This window comes from Colobus angolensis, unplaced genomic scaffold (assembly GCF_000951035.1).
Source record: "Colobus angolensis palliatus isolate OR3802 unplaced genomic scaffold, Cang.pa_1.0 Scaffold144, whole genome shotgun sequence".
In the NCBI taxonomy this organism is placed as follows: domain Eukaryota; kingdom Metazoa; phylum Chordata; class Mammalia; order Primates; family Cercopithecidae; genus Colobus; species Colobus angolensis.
Window position 1 is genome coordinate 2,191,012 of NW_012114533.1, and position 9,109 is coordinate 2,200,120.

Below are 9,109 nucleotides of genomic sequence, written 5' to 3' on the forward strand. Positions count from 1 at the left end.
CAACTGCAATCCAGCCTGGGCAACAGAGTAAGACTCCATCTCAAAAAAAAACTACATGTATAATATGCATTTAGATGTATACATGTATACATACAATGCACACATAACTACTATGGATATATTAGATTTTACATATAGATATCATATCAATATATGCTACACATACACGTGCACATTCACATACATTAAATGAATACAAATTGAAGCATCTGTTTTTTTACTCAGATTTTTCCAGTCAAGTAAATTGTCTCCAGGCCCCTGGCCCAGGTCTGAGTGTCACTACCAGAATGATCCACCAGATGGCACTCCTTCGCCACTTCCTGTACTCCCAAGTTGCCAGAGATGTCGCCTCTTTCCGCTAAGGCACAAAACTTGCAGAGCCAGGTGTTCCCCAGGCGATTCCCCGCACGCCACCGCCCGCACCCTCCCCCCAGCTCCCACCAGCGTGGTGAGCGTGTCCTCGGTCCCCAAGGTCTGCAGTCTTTGCCCTCTCTGAGTCGGGTTCATCTCTCGGGCTTCCAGGCTTCTTTTTGAGGGGCGCTCTCCGGCTTCGGGCTCAGTTCTGCCCAGTCCGCACATCAACCCCCCGATCACCAGAGCGCCAAGGGCTGGGCTTCTCCAGGACACCCTCGGTTATACCACCACGGCTGCACAACCCTTCTTTGGAGCCTTAGCGATGACGAGCAGCCAGGCGAAGCGGCCCTCCGCCTCACGACAGCCCGAGGAGGGGATCAAGGTCATTTTCAGACAGCCCCCTCTGGCTTCCTCTTCACACCCTGCCCTAGGTGGAGGAGAGAGGCACGCCCAGCCCGGCTCAGCTAAAAGCAAGAAGAAGAGCCCGGCCGAGATCTGGAAGCCTCGGCTTGGGAGGGGCTGGTCCGACGGACCCTTCCTGCCCCGGTTGGTCCGGACTCCAGATTTCTGGGTAGGAGCCAAAAGAAAGAGCATTCCATGGTTTTCAAGCGGACTATACTTAAAATCTCGGAGGTGGGGGAATGTAGGGTGCGACTGAGCCTCTCGCCTTCAGGCCTGGGCAACTCTGGGTCGGCGCTCCTGTAACCTCAGATCTCGGGTGTGAGCAACCTAGGACACGAAACCGGGGATGGCTTGGAAGCCCGTAGGGAGGCGAAACCGGGAGTTCTGGCAGCGGCTCAGCCTCCCCCTCCTCCTCCCTTCCCCTCCCCTCCCTTCCCCCGGGAGCAGCGGGAAATTATTTATTAAAACGCCGCCCGCGCTCTCATTTATTTGCGGTGAATAATCCTCGGCATCTCAGCACGTTTATTAAACCTTTCCCGTCCCCGCGCCCGCATTACTTTAATAATAAATCGCATGTCACTTTCCAGCGACGTTATTAAAGCGGGTCCGCTGCAGCAGAGGCGGGGTGCGGGGAGGGAGGGGGCGGTGGACAACAGTTCTCCCATTCCAGGATGTGGGGCTTGAACCAGCAGGGCGGCTGAGGGGAAAACTGAGGCTGCTAGGAGGCTGCTCCTGAACACCTACAAAGTCGGCTAACGCGATCAAGGAGTACGGATTCCCCGGGACCTGCGTGACCCTCTCTGGTGGGGTGGGCTTTTGGTGAGGAGCCTCTGCTCTGCAGGTGGACGCGGTAGGGGCTATGGGCCCGCAGAGGGCGCCTTGGAGCCCAGCTGGGCGAAGAACAAGCTAGGGGCGGATTCCCTGGCTGATGCTGGGACTCACCCAAGTTCCCTCTTTCAGCACCGAGTGGATTTTGGCCACGGTGCCGAACAGCACGCCCCACCCCCGCCTACCCCTCTGATTCTGCTTCTGTGGGCGCCCTGGAATCGGCTCCCAGTATCCAACCCGCTTGCGCTGTTGTGCGCGGCTCCTGGGGCCACCCGGCTCCAGCCTGGGTTCGGCAATAAACACTGTCGCTGGCTTAAGGACCCGGGTCATGGCAGCAGTAGATGGAGTCGTGCGTAGCCGCGGGAGGGGCGGCCAAGCAGGACCTGGGGTTGGAGTTCCGGACCACGCCCCGCCCATGAGGCCAGGCTCCCTGCGTTAGGCCTCAGAAGACAAACTCTGACTCTGAGCGAAGGGCAGGCCCCCCCGCAGTGGCGCCAGGATCCGGGTGGAGCGCTGGCGTGTAGGAGGGTGTCGCCATCCACACACAGTGTCTCGGCCTCGCTGACTTATGCTTTCATTCTCTCCGTCAATCGTTAAATAAACATTGAGTCTCACCAGTGTCCCTGAGCTAGGTAAGGAGAATGAGGAAAGAGATTTGGGGACCCCAAGCCAGAGAGGACAGGTCACAATTGGGGCAGATAGGAAACACGCTTACCATGGCTCTGGCTTCTGCAGGAAAAGGGTAGATTCCTATGGGAGCTGGGGAAGAGTATGGACCACACAGGTGACCAAACTTCTACCCTCCTCTCTCTATGCATTCATTTTGGGGGCCTACCCACATAGGCCTGATTCCCCATTCTGGCCTGAGGAAGCGTTTGGAGTAAGATGAGCACAGAAGCAGGTAATGTATACCAGCCCCAATGGAGGGCATACTGGGAAGATAACTTCCCTCCAACCAAATGGCTCCAGCCTCCCTCCCTCAAAGGCAGGATAGGCCCAAGTTCAAACCTTCTCTCTGTACATCTGGCAGGCATGTGCTTAGAGAGCAGGCCCTGCAGTTTCTAGAAGCCAGAGTTCTGTTAGTGTGGGAGGCCTTCCAGGGATATTCAGTTTTCATGTGGACATCCGCATAAACTGTCTGTGCATCTGTCTGTGCATCATTAGAAATCTTTATTGGTGCCTAGCCCTGTGCTAGGTTTTGTCCAGTACAGAGCGGTATAAGATCTGGAGCTGGCCTCACCCATCTCTCTGCACTGAACTAAGCCATGGTCTGCTGTGCTCTCTCTTGTGCAAAAGCGGGCAGACAGCAAAGGGGACTTGCAGTCAGTAGGTGCAACTGGGGCTTAGGAGAGAGGGAAAAGTTCTGGAAGATGAGTTTGGGGAAAGGGCAAACAAGCTAGGTAAACGTTGGGGACCAGAAAATAGCAAGAACCAGGGCCTGGGAGGAAGGGCAGTTAGAAGTGTGGCGGAGCAGGGCTGGATGAAGTGGAGAATCCTGGTGCCTGCGCCTCCATGTCTGCTCCGGCCCCCATCCCAGCCTGGGGAACAACCTGTTGGAGGTCCTACTGGCCAGGGCATCTCCTGCATGGGCCCCTTTATACCCCACCGGTCTTGGTCTCAGCCTCTCTCCCTAACCTCCTCCAGCTTTTGTCTCTCCCCTACCACCCTGCTACCTTGGAGTTAAATAGGCCTCCCATGATCATCCCCATGAAAGCAGTCCATGAAGGGACTCTGCTCCCCTTTCCAGGTCTTTTCAAGAGCAGGGATGAACACTATAGCTGCTCACCCACCCCCCATGGGCCAGAGCTAGTAGTAATCGTCACTCTCTTGACTCTCAGCTTCCTCCTCAGGAACCAGGTTTAGTGATCGCAGCTGGGGGATGCCTGTAGAATTCAGCTGGTCTGCAAACACACGTGGGCAAAGGAGAGAGAACAGGAGAGAGGGGCTGTCAGTGCCAACATAGCCCAGTCTGCGGAAGGCTATGCTTGTGTATGCAAGCACATGCACACAGACACATGGACTGTTTCTTATATATTCACAGCTGGAATCCAGCACCATCCCCCCCAACCCCCAGAGCTCAGGGATCCCCTTACCAGGCGTGAGCACTGTCAAGCTAGCAGGGGCCTCCACCTGACCCAGCGCATTGCGGGCAAGGCAGCGGTAGGTGCCCTCATCGCTGGGACGCACAGCCTGGATCTGCAGCCAGCCAGTCACCTCAAACCTCTGGGGTCCACCCCTAAACTGGAGCCAGGCAAGGAATCAGCGAGGTCCTTCTGGAGGGCCCTGGGCTGCCTGAGAGAAGCCTCTCCCACCCGTCTCTACCTGCACGGAGATGTGGGGGTCATCCCCTGGCAGCTGGATGTCCAAGCCATCCTTCCTCCACTCGATGGAGGCCATGGGGTAGGCAAACACCTCACAGCCAAAGATCACATCCTGCCCTGTCACATTCCAAGTGTCATATGGATGTGATACGATCTGGGGCCCTGGGGGTGAAGGTGGGAGGTCTGAGAATAGCATGGCCCAGCAAAGGCATGCAGTCTGGCAAACACATGATACACAAATTTTTGTGGACATGCTTGTGGCAGAACACAATATATGCTGAGGTAAATACATAGCCATAAACACACCGTGACACACACAGGTACACACAGATGTGGATGCTGGTACACACAAGGGTACCACGCAGACGTGGAGATAGATATACATGCACATGTGCACATAGGACCTCATGCAGACCCAATGCACAAACAAGCACACACACCTACACTGTAGCGTGGCAGCCACTCTGTCCCCAACTGCTCTCCTGTCCTCATTCCACCCTCCCCAGCCTTTCCCGCAGTGCCTGTAACTAAAACCTTCCAGATACCCGTTCCCCTTTTCTAAACAGGCCCAATTCCCAAAGGCGGAAAAGCAGCCATTCCCTACACAGCACCCCCTGGGGGAGTCCCGCGGCAAGGCGGAGAACCTGAAGCTGGACTTGTGCAACAGGCAGGAGGCCTGCAGGAGTGCAGGAAATTGCTGGGATCCCCGCGGGGTGTTTGTTTTCTGACTGCCCCAGCAGAGCCAGACACAGAGCCGGGGCTCAGGAAGTGAAAGTTACTAAAGCTGCCAAGGAAAGCTAGAAGCCTGAATGGCCCCCAGTCCCCGGGGATAGAGAGAGAACTAGCTGAGCTTCCTGCTCCTCTTCACTAATCCCTAAATGCAGGAGAAAGGAGAGAGGTGGGGAGACTGAGTGAACAGACTGCTCTAAGAATCTGCCCAAATGAAACGTGATTGCATCTCACAGGAGCCCTTTTTGCTGCCTGGACTCCACTGGTCTGGGAAAAGTGTGTGTGGAGGAGGGGTTCTGAGCAAACCATAGGCTATGTGTCTGCGCCCTCAGAGGACCTGTCTCTCCCTGCCAGCCAGCTCTGGAGCTTTCACATGGTTCAGCGCATGCAGCTTGCTGACGAAGCCCGGGACCCTCACTCCACTCCACCCCCCACCCCCATCTTCAGGTGGCAGCTTCTATGGACCAGTAGCGAGAGCAGGGTTTTATACTGGACTCGAGGCCTCTATGGCCTTATCTATTTTGATCTGCTGGCCAGAGACCAATGACGTCAGGGGTCGGGGAGCAGTGCCTCTAGGAAACCTAAGTGCTGGGGTGGGGACCCCGGGCCGTGCGTACCCGATTCGCAGGGCCCCGGGTGTGCCACAGTGAGGTTGGCAGCGGGCCGAGCGCGGGCCGCCTCCTGCAGGCGGCAGATCTGGGCGTAGGTGTGACCGTCGGACCCGCAGAGCGGGCTCTGCGAGCGACAGGCACACAGCGGTTCTGGCACCTCTCCGCGGCTCAGGTCGCCGCCTGTGTCCAGCCGGCACTCAAGCTGCTCGCCGCAGTGCCCGTAGAAGTGAGCACTGGGGTCCAGGTCGCAGAGCTGGCCCTCGAGGTTGGCACATTCCCAGCAGCAGCCGCACGCGTCGCGCACCCAGCCCGCCAGGCAACCCCGCGGCGCGGCGCACTCTTCTGGCCGGCAGGGAGCGCAGCCCTCGCCCTCCGCTAGCAGCCGCAGCCAGCCGCGCCGCAGGTAATCTGGGCCTGAGGACGGCCTTGCGCCGGTCGGGAGCGGCGTCCGCACCATCAGCAGTAGCAGGAGCACAGGCAGCGCCAAGGCAGCTGCGGGCGGCGGCGGCATGGTTAGCGGGAAGCCCTGCGAGCACTCGGGGGCATCAGCACGTTCGTGGCACCCTGCCAGGAAGGGAAGCCAGGTCAGGAGGTCAGAAACAGGACCTGTGCCGAAAGACCAACCTCACTGCTTCTTGTACCAAAGCATAACGCTAGCATCGCCCCCTCCCCTGCTACCAAGTAGACTCCCCCAACACATAGGCCTAGTGACCCTCTAGGGATTATCCAGTTATGGCAGTTAGCAATCAGTTGGGCTGTTCTCGGGGATGGCTGGGAGTGAAGAAAGGTGAGGAAGGGGTGATAAAGCTCAAGCGCACGCACACCCAACACGAGCACCACTTCCGTGCACCATCCGACTCCGATCCCTGGCCCCTGAGCATCCTTGCCCAAAGAGAATGGACGGCTCCAGAAGAAGCTGTTAATGGGGGGTGGAAACAGGGGGAGCTGATGCCCCCTTGCTTATGGCCTGGGGCACAGAGTGCTCACCTAGTGTCCGGGACTAGGCCCTTCGCAGCAGCCGTGATTCGAGTCCGAAAGAAAAGGTTATGGAAATAAAGCAGGGGCGCAGTCAGCCGGGCCCGCCAGCGACCTCTGCTTCGGCCTGAGGACTTCTGAGAGAGCCCACGGGCTCGGATTCAGAAAACAGCTCCTCCGCCCCCTCTCTCCGCCCCTCGATTTAGCGCACCCGCCTTCCCACTGGTTGGTTCTAAGGCTGCCAATTTTATGTAGCCGCACGGGACCCTCCCGGGTCATTTCCCCCAGCCTGGCCCAAAGTCACAGTGCGAGCAGAGGAGCCGTAACCAGACACCCAGGCTAGGAGAGAGGAAGGGGGTGAGGACCAGAGGCGGGGAGTGGGGGTAGGAGTTTGGCTGGGAAGCTCAAAGTGTTGGCTGAACGGCTAGGCCCTGTCCCATCTGCCTTTACAGTCCCTGGCGTCGGCGAGGGCAGCTGCATAAGGGGGAGGCGGCAGGAGCTCTGGTACCAAGTCATTTTACGTCGATGTCGGGGCGCCCCTGGAGGGCAGGACCAACCAACTTCGCCTCCCCGCAGCCCAGGGCTGGTTCCTGGGAGCGACTGCAGTCTTGCCCACCCAGCTCCCCCACCGAGGCGCTGATAGACTGGGCGCCTACATCTGCCTTCCCTCATCTGGCCTCCTCCTTCCTCCCCACATCCGGCAGGTGCTGCAACCCGCGGGTGAGCCGGGTGATTCGGGGTCGGAGCCAACCAGCGGCCGCAGGGAGAGGCGGGCTGGGTCTCCCCGGCGGGCGTCCCTCGGGTCGGGATTACAGGTTACGGTTGCGAGGCTGGCAGGGCCGGAGGCACTCGGCCTCGCGGCCGCCACCACTGCCACCGTGGCACTTTGGGCCGGGGGCGGGGAGGAGAGCATTCCTGGGGGCCCGCCCGCCAAACCCGGGTCGGGCAGGCCCCTCCCCGGATGGCCCCAAGCGGCTCAGAGAAGCCGCGGCGCAGCCAGCTCGCTGGGGGCGGGGGAGGGGCGGGGGACAGAAATAGCAATCGGCGGCCTGCGAGGGAGCGGCACTTAGCCAGGCTCCACCCACAATGCCTGGCTGCGGTGCCCGCCGGCCTGCGCGGGATCGACTCCGCATGCGCACCGGAGCCCTGGACTCCGGCATTCTCCCTTCGGAGAGCGCCTCTGAGTTGGGCCAACCCCATTCATTCAGGGGCTCCCGAGCCACATAGGCGCCATCCCTGGCCAGAGGGGTTCTGAGGAGGGGGGCAAGGGCAGACACTCTCTCCTGGTCTCAAATTCGAAAGAGGGACTATAAGGGAACTTCACGCGTGGCCTCGCAACTGTCGCGAGAATCAAAACAGGAAATATACGAACCGGGAACACTAAGAGCCCGCGGATTTTAAACAGGAAAAAGAAAGGGCGGAGCCAGCTCTGGCGGATAGTTGTGAGTAATCCCTGGTCCTTGGCCTAAGTGTCGACCTGGGGCAGAAGGGGAAACCATGAAAAAGACCAGAGACAGGGACTTGTGGGACTGACGAATGGAGTCAATCAAGGAGAGGTCTCTGGCTCTAACAAAACACCTTGGGGACGGAGCTCCTTGCCCAGGATAACAGAGCAGAAACAAGTCCGGGATGTCTTAATGAATTGCTGCCGGCTTCTAAGACCTGGAGCCGATATTTCAACAACAAACTCCACAGACCTGGAAACTCTTCACTTATCCCACTATTGTAGACGGTTGCTTACTTTCAGTCTTTCCTATGCTCTAAGCTTCTGGTAGTAGGAATCGTGCCTAACTCACTACTGTATCTTGTGAACCTAGCCCCGAGCCAGGTGGCACGGCAAATTCTTGGTAAATATTTGTGGATTAAATGTGAAAGACTGCCTGAGTGTTTAACTTGAATTTTCTGAGTCGCTGATGGAGAAGAGTAGATAGACGGGGAACCGGCGCCCTCTGGTGGACTTGTGGTTAGTGACGAGAACATCCTGGAACCGTGCATCCAGGTAGGCACAAAGATAATAAAAGGGGATCAGCTGTTATTAAGTAGAGATTTTGTTCCTGTAAAACCCTACATACCGTAAAAATACTTTTAGAAGGGAGTTTTTTGAATAGGACACAACTTGAGAGTTTAGATACATTCCCCGATCCTCAGCATCCCATACTTTATCCGTCAAGGCTCCAAAACTTTCGGTAACACCTATGCGCATCGTAAATAGTAAAGAGATAGCAAATGATTTTGCGTATTTATACTTTGAAAACATTTACTCGGTTTTGTGCAAAACGGGCCAAAGGCAAGGGATTCTCTAGCCTAGATGATGTGAATACTGCTAGGGAGAGGAGCCAGGTGGCAGCATCCTTTGCATTTAATGAGGGAGACTAGATCCAGATGGGCAGGGTGACGTTGAAATTTGTTGAATAATAGATGGCCCCGCCTTTTTTTTCCCCTTTTCGGGCAGATGCTTGTACTGAAGAAGGAATGAGGTATAGAATGTAGTTTTCTTTCCACCGTGAAACCCTGTGTTCACAAGATTATCATACGTTCACTTTCAGTCACTGACACATGAAATAACTGCAATATAATGACAGAATGAGGAGCTGGAGTGTGGTGGTGCACACCTGTAGTCCCAGCTATTTGGGAGGCTGAGGCAATAGGATCCCTTGAGCTCAAGGGTTCGAGAGACCATGTCTTTTTAAAAATACAATTTTAGGGCCAGGCATGGTAGCTCACACCTCTTAATCCCAGCACTTTGGGAGGCAGAGGCAGGCGGATCACCTGAGGTCAGGAGCTGGAGACCAGCTTGGCTGATATGGTGAAACCCCCGTCTCTACTAAAAATACAAAAATTAGCCGGGCGTGGTGGTGCACGCCTGTACTCCCAGCTACTCAGGAGGCT

General features: G+C 56.9%; 1 protein-coding gene and 1 long non-coding RNA gene across 3 annotated transcripts; both read right to left on the minus strand.

The window, feature by feature from the left end:
- Positions 1–200: 200 nt before the first annotated feature.
- LOC105507130 lies at positions 201–2,019 on the minus strand. Its single transcript, XR_001001048.1, has 2 exons — positions 1,770–2,019; positions 201–1,083 (listed from the first exon to the last, which is right to left on the minus strand). It is a non-coding gene; the product is annotated as an uncharacterized LOC105507130 (long non-coding RNA).
- A 714-nt stretch (positions 2,020–2,733) lies between these two features.
- KAZALD1 (Kazal-type serine peptidase inhibitor domain 1) lies at positions 2,734–7,523 on the minus strand. Of its 2 annotated transcripts, XM_011935521.1 has the most exons (6): positions 6,877–7,108; positions 6,233–6,252; positions 5,252–5,809; positions 3,907–4,067; positions 3,678–3,825; positions 2,738–3,485 (listed from the first exon to the last, which is right to left on the minus strand). In XM_011935521.1, the coding sequence occupies exons 3-6, from the start codon at positions 5,754–5,756 to the stop codon at positions 3,391–3,393; spliced, it is 909 nt and encodes a 302-aa protein (XP_011790911.1). In that variant the 5' UTR covers positions 5,757–5,809; positions 6,233–6,252; positions 6,877–7,108; the 3' UTR covers positions 2,738–3,390. The 2 variants fall into 2 exon arrangements, with proteins under 2 accessions (XP_011790910.1, XP_011790911.1); XM_011935520.1 differs by having other exon boundaries at positions 2,734–3,485; positions 6,233–7,523.
- Positions 7,524–9,109: the final 1,586 nt, after the last annotated feature.

Bases quoted from the DNA above. Each gene is read 5' to 3' on its own strand.
- KAZALD1 (XM_011935520.1), bottom strand. From the start codon at position 5,756: ATGCCGCCGCCGCCCGCAGCTGCCTTGGCGCTGCCTGTGCTCCTGCTA. The intron at 4,068-5,251 runs GTACGCACGGCC...CTTCACCCCCAG, and splicing joins CCCGGGGCCCTGCGAATCGG to GGCCCCAGATCGTATCACAT. The intron at 3,826-3,906 runs GTAGAGACGGGT...GCCTGGCTCCAG, and splicing joins ACCCCCACATCTCCGTGCAG to TTTAGGGGTGGACCCCAGAG.